The sequence below is a fragment of the Vicugna pacos genome, chromosome 25 (genome assembly GCF_048564905.1).
Source record: "Vicugna pacos chromosome 25, VicPac4, whole genome shotgun sequence".
Taxonomy (NCBI): domain Eukaryota; kingdom Metazoa; phylum Chordata; class Mammalia; order Artiodactyla; family Camelidae; genus Vicugna; species Vicugna pacos.
Window position 1 is genome coordinate 38,968,021 of NC_133011.1, and position 19,302 is coordinate 38,987,322.

Below are 19,302 nucleotides of genomic sequence, written 5' to 3' on the forward strand. Positions count from 1 at the left end.
AAGGAAGCGGCTTTCCCGCAGTGTGCTTTGTGGCTGCTCCGGATCGCCCAGCACCCTGTACACACTGCTGATAGTCCCTGTGCTGTGAACCCCACTTTTCTGGGTCTCAGAAGCTATATTCTGCAGCTTCCCAGCCCCGAGGGTGTCGCCGCATGACCTCGGTTCTGCCGGGGAGATGCAGCAGGCAACACCCCAGAGAGGCTGGAGGGCCGAGGGCAGTGCCCAGCCCGCCAGCCCCGCCACCCGGAGTGGCTCCTCGCGTCCTCCCAGTGGAGTCCCTTCTGAGATGCTCTGCCAACTCGGGCTCAGGGGTCGACTGTGTGAGCACAGTCCCAACTTCAAGTCACCGGGGGCATAACTAACCTTTCTCTGTCTCTTGAGACCCATTCTACTGGATGGTGGAAGCCTGATTGTCTTGGCCACGTCTTCTTTCCCAGGGCTGCATCCCATCGGTAGCAGCGGGCACATTTCCTGCAATGCCCCTTTGGTCCTCAAGCACCCACCAAGACACACTGGCCGCCCCGAGTCGCCCACACCTTGCCTGCAGGCGTTGCCCCCAGCCTGTGCCCAGCTGACGGGCCCAAGGCCATCTGTGGCCCACCTGCCGCCACCCTCGTCCATCCCACTCTGAGGCCTCACCCCCTAGGAGTCTCTCTGGGACCCACACCGCCCTCCACCCCCTCCACCCCCTCCACCCAGGGGCACCTCTTGTTTACTTTTGGGAGGCCCCCCCCCACTCTGTGTCTGGAAGTCTTCTAAGGGTCTTCCCAGCAGACGTGCCTTCTCTGTCTCTAAGCTTGTCTCAGATAGGCCCGTGGCACGGTGGGTTGAAGATTTTGGACACACAGATGTCAGCCATCGAAGGGTCCCTGTGGCTCCCTCAACCCCTTCCCTGATCACCCTGCTGAAATGAGAACCCATGGGGACAGGTACTTCTGGAAAGAATGTCATGAAGAAAATGAAAAACGTCAGTTCGCCACACCACAAATGACCTGCTTAAAGGACGTGGGGGGAAGGGAGATCCAGTCCTACTTACGACACCACGGAACCGTAAATTACCTGGCAATAAATCTACCAAGGTGGATACAAGACCCGCACAAGGAAAATGATGAACTTGTGCAGAGGGACTAAACACACGGTGAGACACACTGCGTCTCTGGGCGGGAAGAAGCCCAACAGTGAAGCCATCTTCCTCTCCAACTTCATACCCAAGCGAGCGACATTCCAGTCAAAACCCTGAAGACTGCTGTGTTGGAACTGGACACATGGGTTCTAAAGTTTATCTGTAAGAACAAACTGTGAGAAGCCTCCAGAATCTTTTAAAATGAAGAGCCAGGCAGACACGTGCCTCGCCAGTTGCTGTATCTGTCTGCTGGAATCAAGCAGCTTGGTGGGGCCCAAACAGAGGCGCTCGCAGTGGTGGCAGGCCCAAAGCGCACATGCATGTGGGCACGTGTGTGCGCGCACTCACACACACACACACGAATTCATACTGTTACCAAGTGGAGCTCAAGTCACTAGAGAAAGATGGCTTGTCTAACAAACAGCATTGAGAAACACTGCCCACGGGTGTGGAAGAAGTCTGCCTCCTGCCACGTCATAAAGAAACCCCAGGTGACTGGATGTCTGAATGTGGCAGGCAATCTGTGACAACGTTAGAAGAAAACACGGGGACTCTTTTCCTCAAATAAGGGTGGAGGACATTCTCCTAAGACCTGAAACTCAGAAACCATAAAAGGACAATTAGATTTGACCACACAGAACTTGAGAACATGCATAGGGACAGTAAAGACACCCAAAACAAAGATGCTGGGAAATATGTGCAAAACATACACCCTGGGAAAGACCGCGTCCTTAACACACAAAAGGGGCTTATGGATCATAGCAAAAGCAAATGCCACAGCGGAAGGATGGGCTAGGGATGAGATCAGGCAATCAGAGAAGAAACAGAAGTGGCTGGGAAGCACATAGGACGTTCAACCTCACCAATAACTTCTTAAGCGGCAATCAGAGTAAGATTCTACTCACCAGACTGGAAAAAGTCCTTAAAGCTGGACAAGACCCACAGTGACTGACGCGGAAGGAGGTGGTGTGACTGCAACTCGACCTTTTCTGAGGCACATGTTTCATTTTTAAGTAGATGTCCTCCCTGGCTCAGCTCCCCCATCCCAGAATCGACCCGACAGAAATAACTCCCCAGTCCCATGAGGACATGAGGACCAGGACGGTAATGGCAGCGCTGCAGACGAAAACGCCTGAGTGGACCCCCATGCCCACCAACAAGGGTGGCTGGCTGAGCCCCAGCTCGTTGGTCCAGGGGGCACTCAGCAGACACTGAGCGAAAGGTCTGTCCAGACGTGCTGGCCCAGGAAGGCGCCCTTGCTGAACGGTTCAGAGAAGGAATCCGTGGCACCATGGCTTTCCAGTGCCACGCACGTGCCCAGGGGCCGAGCCCTTCACACAGAGGGCGGGCTTCGACCCTTCTGCCACAGCTCGCAAAGGTGAGGACTCCTCAGAGGGTTTTGGAGGTGGGGCACACACTCAGGTCCACAGCTGAGGTGTCGAGGCCGGGTTATCAGGGCCACGCTGCCCTCCCTGGAAGCCCCCGTCCACTGCTAGTCGTGTCTTTCTTAAATAGCTGGAAGAACTTCACTCCTTTTTACGTTTTAAGCACTTCCCTTAAATAATCAATTCAGCAAAGATGGACGTAAAGGTTGGTGTGAACCCCAAGCCTGTGGGGTGGCAGGTCCACGTCCTCCCAGCACCACCAGGGCTTCCAGTGCTCCACATCTCCCACGGCTTCAGCTCCCAGCCTCCTCCGAATCCCCAGGTTCTCTCCAAGTCTCCCCTGAGCCAGCTGCCGCCTTCTACGCCACCCGTCAGCACCACCCCCTCCCCACGCTCTCGAAAGCAGCAGACACACGCGATGGGTAGAGCGCTTTACTGAGGCTTGGGGGGGTGGGTACATCGCAGAGCAGCAGAGCAAACTTAAAACGCAGCAGGAGGTGCCCCTCTGACAGGTCCCTCGGCCGTTTCCACCAGCAGGAAATTGACACCAGTCTCCAGCAACCCCACTCTTCTCTCTGGTTCACTCATCCGGGACCCCCAGACCCCTCTCCATCCCTCACGCAGAGAAGCCAGGTGGACGGATGCCAAGGCCAGCTCGTAGAGGAACTATCACTCTTTCCAAGGAGTCGGGGACCAAGGAGTGACCACAGGCCGGGCCAGCCACAGAGGAATGAAGAGGAAATAGCCAAAGACCAGATCCCAGAGAAAGCCTGGAGTGATCACTGGGTATCACGTGGTGAGCCTGGGCCACAGGACAAGCCACCTGGCCAGATGGTGTGGAGTCTGGGCTGGACTCGGGGTGCAGGGATGAACCGCAGACCCACTGCTGGAGCAGGAAGAGCCGGAGAAGCAACACCCTCAGGTTAACCTCCACTGGCCCTCCTCTGCTCCCTCCCACCGTAAGTGCCCAGGCCATTTGTGCCATCCCACACAGGGGCGTGGGCTTCCTCAATCCTGGTCAGGGGACTGCCTTTGAGACCCTGCCCATGGCACCCAACTCAGGGCGGGGTGGGGGGATGTCTGGTTCCCAGGCCAAGGGAGGGCACGCAAGGTCTGCAGGTGAGCCAAAAGCGGCCCGGAGAGCTCTCAGGGGAGCTGACACTCAGGGGCGGAGAGACCTACACACGGGGCATGTTTTGTTCCCGTGTGCGCGCATGCACGGGGGGCGTGGACGTGCCTGCACTGGGCGCGCTGGTTCAGGAGCTGGTGTGACGTGAACGTGTTAGTTTGTGCACACGGGGGCGCCTGTGGGCGTGAGCGTGTCGTGGGTGGGGAGTGTGCCCTCTGTGGACCTGGGTGTGAGTCTGCTCGTCCCATGTCCCTAACGTTTGCACACAGGGCTGCAAGGCCTCGCCCTCGGGCGCACCCTGTGATCCTGTTCACCTCAACTCCCACTGCCCCTCAGGCTGCTCCCAAACCTTACCAGGTCCATGTCCCCAGCAGCCCAGCGCACACACAGCCTGCAGAGGACCAGTGCCTGCCGCCCTGCCACTTGTGCTTTCTCTGCCAGGAAGCCCCCCAGCACCCCCACCCAGGCTCAGACCCAGGTCTCTGGACTCAAAAGTGACTTTATTTCTCCATAGAGGAGGCCCTCACAGCCAGGCTATCGGGCTGGGCCTGGCTCAGCCTGACTGCACTCACAGACCTAGGGTCCCAGCACCCTGCCGTCACCCCCAGCCTCCTGCTGGACGCCTGATTCCTGGAGATGTCCTGCTGGCTGAGATTTGGAGCTGTGGAGAGACAAGGAAGTCACGTCTGGGGAAGGGCGAGGGCCACAGACTGTGGAGCAGAGCCAAGGCTGCCCCCCTGCCAGCCAGGCCAGGCTGGGGAGGGGGCAGCCACAGGCTCGGGGGATGGGGACAAGCTCAGAAGCCCTGCGGGAGAGAGGGGACCTCAGGGCCCAGCCCAGAGGAGGGCGGGCCCCAGGCTGAGCAGGAGCCCCCCGGCCAGGGCCCAGGGGCTGCGCCCCGCCCGGGCCACACCGTTGCACAAATCCTTCTCACAGCAGTCCACGTCTACTTTCAAGATCCCAGAGTTAATGAAGCCCATCAGGTAGTCTGAGAAAAAGTGCCGCTTCACAAAATCGCAGGACGAGGCACACATCTTGTTCACGGAATGATCCTTCCTGCCTGGGGAAGAGGGAGGGGAGCCTGGGACTAGAATCCCACCCGGATCTCTCTGCCTTGTGCCCAGGACCCAGCCTAGGGCCCCTCCAGGTCAGCTCAGGACCCCAAAACAGCAGAACCCAGGCTTCAACCCACCCACGCTGTCCCCAGCTACATGGAAAGGGCCACAGAGGTGCCAGAAAGGGACAGGCACCTGCTCGCTATCACACAACAGGGCAGCGTCCTGCCGCAACCCATGCTCTTGCCTGAGGGCAGAGGGGCTCCAGGGATACCGCCGCCCCCCCCACCCCAGCCTGGGGCCTGACTTACTGCTGCTGGGGTCTGTGATCCGGACACTGGCACACACCGTGTCCGACGGCTGGCACTGCTTCGGGGTGCAGTGACTGGAGTTGGTGGTCAGTGTGCAGTCCTGGCACCACAGACCGTGAGCTGGGCAGGGCACAGGGAGGAGGATGGCCTGAAGAACTGGGGCCAGGCCAGTCAGCCCCCCGCAACCCCTTCACTTGCCTGCTGCAGGCAGGCCTAGGAGAAGCATGCAGCCCTAGGAGGCCGGGCACCCCTGACCGGGAGTGACCAGGCCGAACTGGCACCGGGAAGTTGTGGAGCAGGGCTGGGAGAACCCGTGAGCCTTGGGCACCTCAGGGCGAAGGTCCCACCACTGGGACTCTGGAGGCCCCAGTCCCCTTCCCTGGCCCCACACACGTGCATAGTGTGTGCACACGTAGCCACACGTATCACACCTATAGTGCCCTAATAGCAGTTGCGCACACACACCCCGAATCCGGTTGGCTCCAAGCTAGGAAGGACCAAACAGGTCCTGATGGGAGGCCAGGCGGTGCTGAGAAGAGATGAGCACAAGAACCCCCGCAACTAAGCCAGGGGCACCCGTGCAGGACGAGCTGCTGGACCAAGGCCCAGAGGAAAAGCACCCAGTGCCCCCAGGAGCCAGGACAGACCAGACTAGCTCTGGGGCAACACAAGCTGGTGCAAAGCCGGAGGGAAACGGGCTAGGGTCGCAGGGATGGGGTGTGGGCTTGATGGGCACCTTCCTCTAGGAGCAGGGTGGCCCCACACTCGCTCTCTCCAGAGCAGACGCGCACTCACAGGATCTCAGGCGACCTGGCCTATCCCCGCGGTCCGCCCCCAGACTCACCGGGCGCAGAGCACAGCAGGATGGCCAGCAGCACCAGGCCGAGGCCCTTCATGGCTGCAGGCAACATGCTCCAGGCGGGCCTTGGGAATGCGCTGGGGCTGCGGGCGGGGGTCGTCTGCAGCGCAGGCCTGGCAAGGAGAAGCCTCGGTCAAGAGATCCAGCCCCTGCCAAGCTCGAAGGACCCTCCCCTTTTCTGGCATCCTAACGCAACCTCCTCCTTGGAATCCAAGGCCGGGGGTCGTCCCAAAGCTCCCAAAGCTCCCAAAGCCCCGCCCCCAGCCCATCCCCCAGAGCGTCCACCATCACTGCATCCCTTCCAGGGAGAATAGGTCTGTCCTCTCCAGCGGGGTGACAGCCCGAAATGCCCCCACCGCACGCCCAGCACCTGTGGGATGGGGGGGGGGGGGTCGGGAAGCGCGTCTTCTCCTTGGGGAGCGGTAGGTGCGTCCGGAGAGCAAAAGGCAGCACAAGGTGCGAGTGGACGGTACCTGCCGGTGGGGGAGGGGAGCATGCCACGTCCCCACCCCCCACCCCTGGGCCGGGGAGCCGGGAACCCCGCGCCAGGCCCCCTCCCCGCGCGCGCTACAGCGCTCACCGCGGAACCCGGGCATGGAGCGCGGGCCACGGGTCGGGGGGCGCACTCACATCCCTGGGGTGTCGGGACTCCGCGGCTCCGGGTGGCGCGGGCGGCTCGGGGAGCGATGCCCTTCGGTCTCCCTGCGGACCGGAACCCGGGCGCAGCCTCGTCTTTCGGGGAACGCAGCCGCAGACGCGGACCCCGCGCGAGGGGCGGGGCGGAGCCGGGGCGGGGGACGCGCGGGGGGCGGGGGCGGCGGGAGACGCGCGGGCGGGGGCGCCCGGGGCCTGGGGCCCGCGCCGGGTCACCGTCCCGGGCGGTCCTGCGCCCCCTTGCTAGCCGGCGTCCCGCTCGCCCGCGCGCGCCCGCCCTCTCGGGTTCCCACTCCCTGGGCCGCTACCCCGTGCGCCCTCCCACCTCCACCTCTCCCTGCCCAGGCGTGGGCAGGATCCCTTCCCCCTCTGCTTGGCTGAGACCCCCTTGGAATTTCTCGGAAGAACGTTTACTGCGAAAGGAAGCGAAACGCACAAAGACGCAGAGAGGGAGGGAGTAACGCGCGGCGAATGCTAGCACAGATCCCTGTTCACAGACTCGCAGCCTTGGGCCCTCCGCTCTCCAACCCCACCCCGCTTCCACTTGAGGCCGGTCTCCTTCTGAAAGCACGCAGAACCCCACCAGTAGCGCAACTCTATGGACTGCTGCCTCCAACCACGCCCACACCCGAAGGCAAGTCCCAAATCCTGGTCTGGGTATTCAAGGCCCTCCGCCACCTGCCCCGACCAGTTTCTCAGCTTTGTCCCTCACCTTCCAGCCCCATCAGGCGACGTCGACGTGCTGTGCCTTTGCACCTGCCATCCCCCTACCCCGTGCCTGGAATCCATATTTGCTAGGCATGAGTAAGCGACAACCACCTTGTGAATGCTGGGGTCGTTCCTTCAGTCCTGCCTTCGTTTGTCCATCGAATATTTATGGAGTACCCGCTATTGGCCTAGAGCTGCGCTGGACCATGGACAGCACAGTAAGAGGCTTTCTGCCCCTCTGAATCTTACTTTAGACAAATGAGTGTCGCTAATATGTCTTTTGAGACGTGCCAGTCGTAGCTAGTATTGATTGAGCACATGCTGTGTGTTCTAACTGTTCTAAACACTTGATACACATTATCTCATTACCTTCTCACAACAGTCCTACCAGCAGTTATCAGTTCCATCCTAACAAATGAGGGAGACAGCGCAGAAAGGCTGAGCTCCTTGCCCAAGGTCTCACAGCACCCAGATGGCACAGCCAGTATTGGAACTCTGGAGCTTGCACACCTCACCGTGCCACTGCTGCTTGGGAGGAGACAGAAAAGCAACCCCAGCTTGAGGACTAGGTTTCCCTTGGATTCGGTAGAATTCAAATATGAGTTCAAAGTCAAAAATTAGCAAACATCCAAAGGAAATATGGCTCTAAAGTAATGCAGCAGAAACAGTGACGAGTGACAGATTTAAATCCCCACAAACTTTCTCAATCAAAGAGGTGCAGAATATAAAGTTAATCTGTTTTGTAGGTTTAAGATACAGTAACAAGCACTGTCAAGCCATAGGAACAAGGCACCATCAAACCCGACCACACCTCATGGGAACAATAGAGCCTCTCTAAGTGAGACCCTTCATTGAAATTAAAAGGTCAGCAGAGATCTTGAAAGAATCATGCTCAGTGAAAATAAAAGTAATTTTAAAACATTTATTGTGTGCTTTCATTTATATGAAGTGTGCAGAACAGAAAAATCTGAAAGACAGAAGGTAGATTATAGTGGTTGCCTGGGACTGGAAGAGGGAAGGAATGGGTAGTTTCTGCCAACAGTCAAGGTTTTCTTTCAGAGTGATGAAAATGTTCTTATAATAGTAACAATAGTGGCATAACTTTGTGAATAAACTAAAAATTACTGAATTGTACACTCTAAAAAGGTGACTTTTACAGTGTGTGAATTATATTTCAATAAAGCTTGTTTAAAAAAAACTCAGCCAATGCATTGGGCAACAAATTAGACACTGCTGAAGAGGGGATTTGTGAATAGGAAGATAAATCTAAAGAAATTTTCAAGAATGTAGCACAAGGGATAAGGAGGTGGAAAATAGTGAAGGGGTGTGAAGACACGTGAAAGACAGTGTGCCAAGAGCTACCATGAGTCTGGTTGAAGTCCCAAAGGAAGAGAGTCAATATTTGAAGAGCAGATGCCTGAGAATATTCCAGAACTGTGAGAGATAAGTACTTACAGAGAGCACAGTATACATAGACTAAGGAGAATAATTAAAGAAAATGTACACCTAGGTACACCATAGCGAGAGGCAAAAGACCCTTGCGTTGTTTAGGAGACAGCTCTGCTCATGACGAGCTTTAGATCGTGTTCAGACACCGAGGCTGTGGAGGAAAGTTTCAAGCACAACCAGCAGAAGCAGTTCACGGGGGAAGCCCACCTCCGGCACAGGTGAAAGCGGAGAGGAGGTCCGTGCGCATGGCACCCGGTGACCCGGGTGGGCTGGGAGAAGAGGGGCAAATATCAGGTCTTCTGTAACTTTGAAATCCTGTTACAGATGGTGGACTGTGTCTTAAGCACTGTAGCATACTAGCTGGGAAGTCTTTGGACTGCAGGTAGCAAAGTGCCCATTGAGGAGGGTGGTGGTTAGTTCTATATGTCAACTTGGCTGGGCCATGGTGCCCAGATATTTAGTCAAATGTTATTCTGGATGTTTCTGTGAGGATGTGAGATGAATGATGAACTTTGAGTAAATCAGACTGCCCCCATGGTGTGGGTGGGCCTCATCCAATCAGTTGATGGTCGGAGTAGCACAAAAGCCTGACCTCCCCTGAGCAAGAGGGAATTCTGCCAGAAGACAGCCTTCAAACTTGAACTGAAACATCAGCTCTTCCTGGCTTTCCTACCTGCTGGCCCACCTGCAGATTTTGGGCTTGCCAGCCTCTGTAATCACATGAGCCAAGTCCTTAAAATAAGTGCCTCTCTCTATATCTGTTTCTGTATCTATATCTATACACACACACACACACACACATCCCATTGGTTCTATTTGTCTAGAAAATCCTGACTGACACAGGAGTGGCTTCCACCCCAGGCAAGTGTGTGCTAGTGGGGCTAAAACCTCACCGAGGTTGAGGCTCTGGCCCCTTTCTGTTGATTCTCTTGGCCTACCCTTCTTCATCAAAGGAGGATGAACAAAGGAAACAGAATTTGGGAATGGCTTTGAGGTCAGAGGTCAGCGATGGGGATGGAAAAACATCTCTGGCTTACAATTCAGGAGATCCCTGTGGCTGCCGAATGGAGAATAGGCTGGAAGGTTCTAGAGGGGAACAGGGAGGCCCATGAGGAGGATGGTGACTCTTCTGGGGGTGGCAGTGGAAACAGAGGAGGTGGATGGGTCACAGACTTGGCACTGTCTGTCCGGGATTCCCGCCTCCCAGCCCTGGCTGGGGAAGCAGGCAGGTCTCAGCAGGACAGTAAGAGCAGCTCAAGCACATGCGGGATCCGAGGAGGTCTGGGCGTGCCTGGTACAGAGAGCAGATGCCATCGCTGGGAAGAAAGTGCAGAGAGAGGCCCGGGACATGCAGGCCGTGGGGCCCAGCCTCGACAAGCGGACGCTAGGCCCTTCTTGCTAAGGTGAGGACCAGGTCCTGGCACAGCGGCTTGGCCATCCCCCAGCTGACAGGTACCCCCACGGCCCCTCACTGCTGCCCGACTCCTTGAGTCGAGAGCTGTCTGTCTGTCTGCCCTGCAGTCTGGCCAACAAGGCCCACTTCAGCTCGAGTCCCAGGAAGGGTACACACAGGGGCCCCCTTCCCTTCTCCAGTCCCACTGTACCCACAGAGCCTCCCCCTTCCCCAGGCGGCTGCAGGCGCCTCCCCCTGACCTCATCCATAGGAACCAACCAGGCCCCACGCCATGGAAGGCGCTGTCCTCCGCTTGCCCTGCGCGCTCATGCACAGGGCGCACACACCAGCCAGGCATGCGCGCACTCACGCTGCCGGGCATCTTCACCACCGCACTTGCGGGTACTTACACACTCTCACTGAGGACTCAGTCCCAGTAGGCCGGCCCATCGCTACAGCCTGAGTGCCGTTCGGGGCTCCTGGGGGCGTTCCTTGTCCCCAGGGCTGGCCTGGTCCAGGGCTTCCGTTCTGCGAGGATGTAGACAGCCTGGGACCACACTCAGTGTGTGTGGCTTCAGGTACACTGTGTGACCCCCAAGCCTCAGTTCCTTCGTCTGTAAAATGAGGGCACTGCTAGTAACCACAGAAAGCTAGTGAGGATGACATGAGACCCACGAGGAGAGTGCTTACCCAGTGCCAGGCAAGCGCCAGCAGCCACCCCTCCAGTGGGTAGCAGTCAGCCACCGGCCGCGTGCCAGGTGCAGCTGGCACCAGTGACAGCGTGGGGAGAGCTGGGTCCCAGCCCGGCAGAGCTCACATTGCAGCAAGGGGCTGGACAAATTGATAGGGGGCTGCAGTATGGGATGAGTGGCATAGAGAGAATCCAGTGGGGCGTGGACAAGGCCTCCCTGAAGGAGCCACTGAGCCTGGAGGAGGAAGGCCAGCCAGCTCCAAGTCCCTGAGATAAGAGAGAGCAGGAGTGTTGAGGGGAGGAGCCGAGTGAAATAGGAGGAGGGGGCGGGGGGAGGAGGGTGGTGGGGATGGCTCAGGCCATGACTCCAAAAAGGGTTGGATTTTATCCTAAAAGCTAAGGGGCCGGGCAAAAGCTTGAGCCGGGCAGTGTCTGGATCCAGCCGTCCTTGTCAGAACTGACACAAGCATTTCAGATTTCACACCACGGCCTTTCGGGGGTGGGGAGGCAGAGTAGGTATTCCGGGGTGCCCTGCTACAGGACAGCCTCTACCCTTTTGGTCGGCTGGATTCTAGTTCCCTGCCCAGGCATGGGGTGATGGTGGGGTGGCACTCAGTGGTGGGGTCCCTGCTGACCAGCGCCAACCCACTCCTGGGGTATGAATCTCTACCAAATTTCTCATTGGAGACCTAGAAGGTTCCTGTCAGGCCCAGGGCCAGGTAGCCAGGCCCCAACATCTAGGACTGGAGGTGTGGGGGGCAGGCTCTTGGAGCCCCCAAGAGTTCACTGCTATTCTGTCCTGGTGCGTCCCCCTCCCCTTGGGTATGGCTGGACTTACTGACTCACTTCTAGTGAAGACAGTGGGGCACAGGTGACAGGATGTCACCTCTGGGATTAGCTTACAAAGACTATGGCTTCTGATGTGGGCTCTGTCTCCCGCTGTGTTTGCTCATCCTGGCAGAGGCCAGCTGCCATATTGAGAGGCAGCCAGGTGGAGAGGGACCAAGGCTCACCAACCACCATGTAAGGGAGCTTGGAAGTGGGACCCCCCTCCAACTCAGCCGAGCCCTTAGATGAGATCACAGCCCCAGCCGACAGCTCAACAGCAGCCTCATGAGAGAATGTGAACCCCACCCAGGCCCCAGTACCTGGGTTCTAACTCCATGAACACTTTCGGAGCGTAAACAGTGTTGTTTTAGGCCCTCCTGTTTGGTGGTAATTTGTTATGCAACAAAAGCTAGTACAGGTGAGTAGGGCCTGGACTGGGTGTGACGGGGGCGGATGTTAGATGTCCAGAGTCATGTCCATGAGGCTGGAGCAGCCTCTAGGGGTGCAGCTCTGGGCCTGCTCCTCAGAGAGCAAAGACCCTGCTCTCCTCGTGCTGGGCTTGGTTGCCAGGGAGACAGAGATTCCTAACCTGGTTTCTAGGCTACTCTGCCTTCTTCCCAATGCACGTGGGATGGTGTCACCCTATCAGGATTTTTTGCAAACAATAGTAACAATCAGTCATGATTAGCAGAAGAAAGGGCAGAATGTGTCCCTGTTGGCCATAGTCCTTTCAGTCTGGATGGCCCCTCCATGGAGCTGATGACAGCTGGCCTTGACCTCCCTCCTCCCAGCCTGACCTGGCCCAGAGGCCCAGATGCTGGTGAGGGCCTGGGGATCTCACCCTGCCCAGAGACACTCTAACAAGTACCCACAGCCTGGGTGACTTCATGGCCGTGGCCCAAGTTCAATGTTCTACTCAGGGTCAGGATGATTGGTGACCAACTGCCCCCACAACAGAGCCAGCTCCCAGGTGGTCAGAACCAGGGACAGCGTCAGAGGCCACGGCTCTTCGGCCACTGGCTGCCGCTACATCTGGAGTCTCAAAGCCCACAGAAGCAGGGGACTGGCCCCTGGTCAGGCCCTGGCCATAGAGGGGCGAGGTGGGGTCCTGCCTGAGCTGTGCTGCAGAGCTCCCTGTCTTGTATTTGGGGCCGACACCATCAGAATCCCTGCAAGCCATCGAGACTGTGGGGAACACAGACTCCAGGCCCTTGAGCCCGACGACACCGGATCTAGAATGTGAAACGTTCCACAGGGAACTGACCTGCTTTCTTCAAAGGCCAATGTTGTGATGCAAAACAAAACCCAGGCAATGGTCTTATGCAAAGAGGGACTTTAAGAAAACCTAAGACACACAACCAAACACAGATGCCCTTGTTAGGATCAGGCTTCTGTCAAACTAGACAGACACTTCTACAGCAGGGAAATACAAACACAGACAGGGCTTTGGACGATAGTGGGGGTTATCTGACATTTTGGTGGGTGTGGGGAGACACTGATGATGTAAGAAGACATTCTCTTTAAGAGACTTGTGCTGTGGTGATGCTGGTGAACTGAAGGTTGGGGCTTGCTTTAAATACGCCGTCAAGAAAGGACAGGAGGGACGGAGTCAGGACAGCAAAGCCCTTGTGGTTGTGCTACTGGAGAGCAGGTTCTTGTTGCAGAAAGAATCCAGAGACGAAACCTGGCGGTCAGGAAAGCAAAACGAGGATTTATTTTCAGGTGAAGGTACATGCTCACGAGGTGAGCGGGCAGACTCAGGTGCGCAGCTGCGCTGAGCTTCTTTGGCGAGCTGGTTATGTGGGGTGTGAAAATGAATGGGCACAATGTTCACTGGGGAGGGAGGGGCTTGGGGTCGTATTCCCGGATTTTCATCCCAGCCCCGCCTTCCTGAGGGGAGGAGGGATTTTGTCCTTATTTAGTCTGGATAGGAAGTGTCAGGTGTCGGTGCATGATGGGTACTTCTTATCTGCAAGGCTAATTTTACTGTAATGAGGGCACAATGAGCAAAAGTTTACATTCAGATGAGGGCGTGGAAGGTTACGTTTGGATACGGGACATTCCTGCTTTTTCCCACCTTTCTTTGTCTGCCTCTGGGACACTTGTCACCCCAAAATGTGTGGTTTCTTATCAGTCCAGAGGTGCCTTCTCTCCTCTGTCTTCTCACAGAGCACCGTTGTACACAAGATGTGCAGTTTCCTGCCGTTTGGCCCAGGCCCTCTTTCTCTGCTCAGATCTAGCTACCTGCCTGCTCTGACAGTTGTACAAGCTGGGTGATGGAGTTGGGGTTCCCCTGACACTCAGTATTCTGACATCCAATCCCAGCATGTAGGGGTTCCCTCCACCACCAAGCAGCCCCCACACGCCAGCTGGGGGGCTTACAAATCAACTCTGCTCTAATACCCCCTAGCTGGGGGTAACAGCAGCTCCCACAGGTTAAGGCCTCTGGCCCACAAGATTGCCCCCACTTCAGACGCCAATTTTAAGTTCAATTTTAAGTTAGGTCACCAGTCCCAAACGAAGGAGCTTCTGTCCCTATGGAGCTTGGGGTGCAGCACAGCTGCAGGTGGAAGCACCCTGGCTCACCAGCCCACAGGCTCCCCACGCCTCTTCCTCTTGGGGGTCTGTGGAGGCTTCACTACAGAGACATGATTGATTAGAATCATTGGCCATTGACGACTGATTCAGCCTCCAGCCCCACTCCCCTCCCGGGAGGTCCTCGCGTGGGGCTGAAAGTTCCAACCCTCTAACCCTGCGGTTGGTTCTCCTGACAACCAGCCCCATCCGTGGTGGTGACCCCGGTGACCTAGGGGCTTTCCAAAGTGAACTCATCAACACAAAAAAGGCACCTTTAAGACTCTTCACTTGAGACATTTCAGTCTGTGCCAGGACCAGGGACGACCACATACACGTTTCCCGTTATCAGTCACAGCCTCACAGTCCCCGACTGTTGTGGCCATTCGCACATTTGCATGACGAGATTTGTACCTTTCCCCTCCTGCGCAGGTGGCGAGGGGCTGGACCCTGTCCCCACCCAGCTCTGTGACCGCATGAAAATGGTAAAGAAAATTCCCCACATTTCTGCCGCTAGTTGGTTTACCTTCCTTCAAGCTGGCCCGGATCGCAGAGTCCCAGACACCAGGACAGGGACGCCGGGCCCCGTCGCAGGAGGGCACGGGGGCCTGGGGAGAGAAGGACCTGGGCTCCGGCCCCAGCTCCGCGGCAGCGCAGGTTCACTTTGCTTGTATGTCTTCGCATTTTCAGAAGGTTCTTTTTTCCTTATCACACAAGTGGCCATTTTTTTTGTCGTCAGTGTAGCACAGTGTTTTATTGTGCTTCTTGACTGGGTTTTGAGGTCAGGATGTCTGAAGACATCTGGCTGGGGTGGGGGTGGGCACACATCCACTCCACCCTGAGGGCTGGGCCCCGGAGGAATTGGTGTCTGCTCACCCTCGGCCCCAGGCAGCCCGGAGAGTGCCGCCCACAGCTGGAAGGCGGGAAAGCTCAGGCCGGTGAGTTAATGGAACGGCCCCCGGCAAACGGCCCTGGCAAACGGTGGGGCGGGGGTGGGGGGAGGCCTTGCATCCCTGCCTCCAAGTCCCAGGCCAGCCTCCTGCCCCTGCTCCAACCTCCCCATGGCCTCCCAGAAGGGGCTTCTCAGCACCCACCCTCCACAGTCTGGGCCCACAGAGGAGGAAGAGGTAACCCCAGGGAGAGGGCTGGAGGACAGCCCAGTCCTCACACACGGTCTCCAGGCAGGAGACCAGTGGCCAGAAAAGGGAGGCTCCCAGCAGCTCCCCAGGTGGCCCCCACGCAGCCCTGGACAGCCGGTGCCAGCTGCTCTGAGATCAGAGGGCAGACTCAAGGGAAGGAGAGGGCGTGAGATGGTTGTGGGGGGACGTGCTCTCCTAGGAGGTAACACCTGTGCAGGTGGGACGGCCTCGTGGCCATTGGCAGGAACAGCATTCTAGGCCAAGGGAACAGAGAGGACAAGGCCCTGAGGCAAGAGGGTGGGCAGCAGGCACACTGCTGGCTGAGGCAGGAGACCTAGTAGAAGGACCATGACTGTTTTTCTTTGAAATACTCTTAACGATGCTCTGGAATGTCAGTGAGGCTGTCTCACGGTTGAAGGTCCCTGATCAGTGGTCTGCAGCTGGAGGGTCCTTGAGGCCAAACTCCTATAGCTGTGTGGCCTGGGCCCAGGTCTGTGGGGTCAAGACACAGGGCAGGGGGCTGGCCGGCTACACTGCAAGGCTGAGGCACCGAGGCCAGGGCAAAGCCACACAGGTGGACAGGATGCCCAAGGCTGACCACAATGACTTCCCCTTCCCCCGGCCCCTGGAGTCAGGGAGGGAAATGGCCATCCCTGGCCCAATGCCTGGCCTGGGGAGCAGTGTGAGGCCCATTGTTTGAGGTTGGAGCTGGGGGGCCTAGGGCCTCCGGGACGCCCCAGCAATGCCCTTTGTCCCACTTCCCACAGATCCAGAGGCTGGGCAGGGACCCAGGCAAGGAGACGCCACAGCCCCAGCAGGATGAAGGAGCTGGCAGCTGTCCTGCTCACCCTGCTGTTGTGCGGACTGCAAGGTACTTGGGGCGAGGGGGGCCTGCAACAAGGGAGACCGCAGAGTCCAGGCCCATGGGACCCACAGGGACACCCAGCCTGGGGGCAAGACATGACTTGGGAGGGAAGGAGGAAGTGTGGCTGGAGGCCAAGGCCAGAGGGAGGTTGATGGGGCTCTTCTGGGCTCCCACAGGTCGCCAGACCTCCCATGCTGGCCCCAGCCAGGCCCTGGGGGGACACGGGCTCCCTTCCCCACCCAGCCCTCAGCTTGGCCTCTCCCGGCCTCAGTTTCCTCTTCTGTAAAATGGACAGGCCAACCTGAGGGTTTATGGGGCGGGTGGGGGGCTACTGTAAAGCTGGTACCAGTAAAGCGACGGGTAAGGAAGCAAAGCCAGGGCTCTGAAACCCTGGCCGCGACCTCACCAGCTTGGGAGGTGGCCGGGTGGGGGAAGACAGAGGGACCAGGAAGTGGGGGCAGGATGGATCTAGGGATGGGGGAGCGGCCTTGGGCCCCAAGCACATGTCCTCTGTGCTGGGTAGTAGACGTTTACAGGCATCCCTGCGCAACCAGGGAGAGGGCGCATGCAGGAAGACAAGGATGACGACGGGGACTTTGGGACGGTAGGCTACGACGAGGAGGACGAGGAGGACGAGGAGGAAGAGGAGGCCATCATGATTGCGGGGAGCAGGGGCAGAGGTATGTGTCCCCCTACCCTGACCCTAGGGCGAAGGCACTGTCTCTCCAGGGTCCACGGGGCTGACAGTGAGGAACTGGCAGGCAAATGCTTCCAGCTGTGAGCTTGTCTTCCCTCAGGGCTGGGGGAGGAGGGAGGAGGGGACTTAACATTCAGAACACCCTCACCTCTCACTTGACTATGACCCTCAACCGCCATCCAGAGTAGGGAGCCTGCAGAAGGAACCACTGCTGGGACGGGCAATGATGTCTGGGTAGAGCAGTTGAATAGGAGTTCACCAGGCAGACAGGGCATAGCAGCCCCAGGATGGAGAGACCAGCGAATCAAAGGCCCTGTGTTACAGCCCAGTTCAGAAAGACATAAGCGTCCTGGAACCGGTGGGGCAGGGCTCAGGGAAGGAAAGGGGCCAGTCCTGACGCAGGGGGCACAGGGAGGCTCCAGCAGGGCAGGGTTTGGGGGCATCAACTGAGAATGAGTGCAGTGGACAGGAATTGGGAGGAGACCTTGGAGGCGAAGAGGTTCGGAGGCGAGAAGCGTGGTGAGGTGGGGGCTCTGGGGGCTGGGCCCCTTCCCGGAGCCTGAGCCGCCTGGCCTCCCAGTGCTGCTGCAGTGCTACACCTGCCAGTCCCTGCACACGAATGAGAGCTGCGAGCAGATGCAGGACTGCAGCCCCTACCAGACCTGCAAAACCATCATCTACCGCTGGAACACTGGTGAGCCAGCCACCCTGGGGCAGCCGCGCGGAAGGAGCCCGTCACCCACACCTGCGGGGACGGGCCTCATCCCTGCCCCATGCCGTCCAGTGTAATGCCCTTTCTCCACCACCCCCTCCCACCCAGAATCGGATCCTCAGACCACCTACTCGGGGTGGTGTGCAGACACATGTCAACCCATCACCAAGACGGTGGTTGGAACCCTGACGACCATAACCTGCTGCCAGTCCAGGTTGTGCAACGTACCACCCTGGCAGGGCCCCCCGGGTAGCTGGGCAGGCAGCTCCAAGGGTAGCCCCAAAACTGTGGCCACCACCTTCCTGCTCAGCCTCCTTGCTGGCTTTCTGGCAACAGGGTTCTGAGTGGGTGGTCCCATCTCCACCCCTAGCCAGGCTTGTACCCTGGCTGGTCAGCATCCTGCCTGGTGTTGTCCCCTCCTGCCCCTCTCCCCACCCCAGCTTTGGAGAATAAACTTGGAGTGTCTGAAATGAGCTGGTTCCTCCCAGCCACGACTGTCTTTCCTCAGTGCCCTCTTCTGGCCTCCTTGGCCCTCTCTCCATGCCTACGAGTGGCGGTATGGCCAGCATGTGGGCCTGAGGTCCAGGCTTCAGCCGCTCTTAGGGTGGGTCCACACAGCCCACCCCCATCCCGCCCCATAGACAAAACACTCCCCATGTGCCAGGGGGATCCTGCCCCAAATCGCTCCCTAGCTTCCTGCTAACAAGACACCTCCATCTATGTGACAGGCATCTGGGGAGGCGGCTTTGGGAGGGAGGCGGCTTTGGGAGGGAGGCTCCCACCCCAGGAGGCTGTGGGGGGCTGGGGGCGGAGTTAATAGGGGGCAGCTGGAAGAGGTGAAAAGAGCAGGAGGCAGAGGGTTGGCTGCAATGGGACTTTGCAGCCAGACTCTCAGCCCGATAGATGTGTGTGGGGGTGGGGGTAAAGGGACGGTGGAGGGGGCAGCCAGACCACCCATATCAGGGAGGGGTGAAGTGGCCTCTGGGTTCCTGAGAAGAGGAGCGGGCTAGTGGGACGGGGCTGGATAGGAGAACCTCAGCTTCCCCAGTGTCTGCTCTGGCTGGGCTGCTGGACACTTGGCTTCTTGACTGGTGCCAGGAGAGAGCCCTGGGATGGGAGGAAGGAGGCCTGGGCCCAGGCCTCAGTTTCCCCATCGGGGTAGTATGGAACAAGGCTTAGAGGACCCCTGATCCTCACCAACTCAACATCCCCCATGTTGGGAAGCCCAGAGCCCTGTGCTGCTTATCAAGTATCCCAGCAGGCAGAGCAGTCTCCCTCTCTGCATTCTCCCCTTTCCTTACTAATGAAAACCTCAAGGCCCAGTTTCGGGGGGCGAGGGTGGAGCAGATCCCCTAGATGGAGGTGGTGTAGCTTTCTCTTCCCCTTCTTCCTTTCTGTGGCTGGAATAATGGCTGGAGCTCAGCAGCCACCTTGCACCATGAGGCAGCATCCTGAGAATGGCAGGGCAGCATGGAGGAAGGTGCTTGGATCACAGATGACTGGGAACCATCATACCAGCCCTGCACTGCTTAGTTCAGGACCCGTTTCCCTGGGAGAGAAGTAAACTGCTGTGTTGAAGCTAGTTATTTTGGGCTTCTCTGTCTCTTGGATTTTCACACACTTTCAAGCATGTACGTGTATTCACATGTGCTCCCTACTCGTGCACACGCTCATGGACACACGCGTTTGCAGACACAGTCCCTGCTAAAGCACGGCAGGTAAGAGCACAG

The 19,302-nt window shown here is 58.1% G+C and overlaps 2 protein-coding genes and 1 long non-coding RNA gene across 6 annotated transcripts; 2 read left to right on the plus strand and 1 right to left on the minus strand.

The window, feature by feature from the left end:
• Positions 1-4,118: 4,118 nt before the first annotated feature.
• Positions 4,119-9,774, minus strand: LY6H (lymphocyte antigen 6 family member H). 3 transcript variants are annotated; one of them, XM_072949406.1, is made up of 6 exons: positions 9,711-9,774; positions 6,493-6,564; positions 5,848-5,975; positions 5,004-5,123; positions 4,551-4,697; positions 4,119-4,298 (listed from the first exon to the last, which is right to left on the minus strand). In XM_072949406.1, coding segments are annotated over exons 2-6 (558 nt in total). In that variant the 5' UTR covers positions 6,495-6,564; positions 9,711-9,774; the 3' UTR covers positions 4,119-4,137. The 3 variants fall into 3 exon arrangements, with proteins under 3 accessions (XP_072805507.1, XP_072805506.1, XP_072805508.1); XM_072949405.1 differs by lacking the exon at positions 9,711-9,774 and adding an exon at positions 6,953-7,042; XM_072949407.1 differs by lacking the exon at positions 9,711-9,774 and having other exon boundaries at positions 4,119-4,697; positions 6,493-6,612.
• On the plus strand, positions 6,980-8,143 carry LOC140689337 (uncharacterized). Its single transcript, XR_012064261.1, has 3 exons — positions 6,980-7,150; positions 7,236-7,442; positions 7,971-8,143. It is a non-coding gene; the product is annotated as an uncharacterized lncRNA (long non-coding RNA).
• Positions 9,775-10,000: 226 nt separating the features above from the next.
• GPIHBP1 (glycosylphosphatidylinositol anchored high density lipoprotein binding protein 1) lies at positions 10,001-18,012 on the plus strand. Of its 2 annotated transcripts, XM_015245259.3 has the most exons (5): positions 10,001-10,076; positions 16,066-16,169; positions 16,718-16,843; positions 17,441-17,554; positions 17,681-18,012. In XM_015245259.3, the coding sequence occupies exons 2-5, from the start codon at positions 16,118-16,120 to the stop codon at positions 17,914-17,916; spliced, it is 528 nt and encodes a 175-aa protein (XP_015100745.1). In that variant the 5' UTR covers positions 10,001-10,076; positions 16,066-16,117; the 3' UTR covers positions 17,917-18,012. The 2 variants fall into 2 exon arrangements, with proteins under 2 accessions (XP_015100745.1, XP_072805509.1); XM_072949408.1 differs by lacking the exon at positions 10,001-10,076 and having other exon boundaries at positions 16,112-16,169; positions 16,690-16,843.
• The last annotated feature ends 1,290 nt before the right edge of the window (positions 18,013-19,302 follow it).

What these genes read in the sequence shown, in the direction of transcription:
- GPIHBP1 (XM_015245259.3), top strand. Translation starts at nt 16,118, where the DNA reads ATGAAGGAGCTGGCAGCTGTCCTGCTCACCCTGCTGTTGTGCGGACTG. An exon ending in GCTGTTGTGCGGACTGCAAG is followed by an intron (nt 16,170 to 16,717) that starts GTACTTGGGGCG and finishes CTGCGCAACCAG; the next exon opens with GGAGAGGGCGCATGCAGGAA. An exon ending in TGCGGGGAGCAGGGGCAGAG is followed by an intron (nt 16,844 to 17,440) that starts GTATGTGTCCCC and finishes CTGGCCTCCCAG; the next exon opens with TGCTGCTGCAGTGCTACACC.
- LY6H (XM_072949406.1), bottom strand. An exon ending in CCTGCTGTGCTCTGCGCCCG is followed by an intron (nt 5,124 to 5,847) that starts GTGAGTCTGGGG and finishes TGCCCTGCCCAG; the next exon opens with CTCACGGTCTGTGGTGCCAG. An exon ending in GATCACAGACCCCAGCAGCA is followed by an intron (nt 4,698 to 5,003) that starts GTAAGTCAGGCC and finishes CCTCTTCCCCAG; the next exon opens with GCAGGAAGGATCATTCCGTG.